The 1,136-nt window shown below is 66.7% G+C and overlaps 1 protein-coding gene across 1 annotated transcript in view; it reads left to right on the top strand.

Annotated features, from left to right (window-relative positions):
• The window catches only part of CCDC166 (coiled-coil domain containing 166), a 1,716-nt gene extending 1,093 nt beyond the window's left edge, over positions 1-623 (top strand). The window contains 3 exon segments of the mRNA XM_059395535.1: positions 1-166; positions 229-382; positions 492-623. The exon segment at positions 1-166 is cut by the window's left edge and continues 4 nt beyond it. Of these exon segments, the coding sequence (XP_059251518.1) occupies positions 1-166; positions 229-382; positions 492-623 (452 nt within the window).
• The last annotated feature ends 513 nt before the right edge of the window (positions 624-1,136 follow it).

Raw genomic sequence — 1,136 nt, 5'->3', positions numbered from 1 at the left:
CGGGCTCCCGGGTCGCGTCCCTGGTCCCGCCGCACCGGGGCTCCCGGGACCCGTCTTTGACCCCGTCCCGCCCGGGCTCCCGGGTCGCGTCCCTGGTCCCGCCGCACCGGGGCTCCCGGGACCCGGCCTTGACCGTGTCGCGCCCGGGCTCCCGGGTCTCTTCGAGGTTCTCCTTACCTGGGCCCGCACACAGCGCGACTCCCTCCGCTCAGCCTGTCCCGGGCCCAGGCTCTTCCCGTCCCGCGGTCGAGGGAGACGGCGGGCGCTGACGCCGCGGCGGAAGGCGAGTGCGGGCGAGCCGGCTCGGACGGCGGGCGCGGGCGGGGCAGGTGAGCGCGCGGCGCCCGCGGACTGCGTGACCCCGAACGCGGTGTTAATAAAGGTGTGACCGGCCCTCCTGGTCTGGCGCCGCTGGGACCACTCACTCTGGCTTCCGGTTCCCTAACTGCGCGGTGGCCTGATGCGTTCCTCTCCTCCTCCGCTGGCCCCAGCTGCCCCGCAAGTGGGCCACACCGGTATCCTCCCGCCGGCGCTGGCAGAGACGGACGTCGCCCGCACGGACAGAGGCTGCCAGAGCAGGAAAGGAGGCCAGCGGGGAGGAGCTGGGCGACCCCGGGGTGTAGCCCGGAGGGCCAGCGTGCGATGACCTGCGGTCAGGACAGCCACTGGGGCGGGGGCGGGGGAGAGTGGGGCTGCCACCAAGGGCCACGGGAGGAGTAATTTTTAATATAATTTCCAACAGAGAAAAGTTGCTGCGTACGAACTCCCGTTTACCGAGACTCCGTCCCCAGATCTGTCTGCATTTTTCCCTGAACCACTTGAGATTCGGTTCATTATGCCCCTTCAGTTAAAGGATTTAAAAATCCTTAGTGTTCCTGAGCACAAGAATGTTCTACCTCACCCCGGTACGATGACCCAAATCTGAAAATTTAGTACAGAGAAAACCGTATTCGCTAAGCCCCAGCTCCTACGAAAATGTCCACTGTCCCGCTCCCCGGGGCGCACCGGGACGGCCTTCAGCTCTCCGGCCCTGTGCCCAGGCTGGTCAGTGGGATGCCCCTCGGTTGTGGCTGTGGGAGGTCCAGCAGCTCCTGGGGGAGGCCAGGTCCCACATACCGTCAGTACTGACCCAACGG

Source organism: Mustela nigripes, chromosome 3 (assembly GCF_022355385.1).
Source record: "Mustela nigripes isolate SB6536 chromosome 3, MUSNIG.SB6536, whole genome shotgun sequence".
Classification (NCBI taxonomy): domain Eukaryota; kingdom Metazoa; phylum Chordata; class Mammalia; order Carnivora; family Mustelidae; genus Mustela; species Mustela nigripes.
This window is presented reverse-complemented; position numbering and strand designations above follow the sequence as displayed.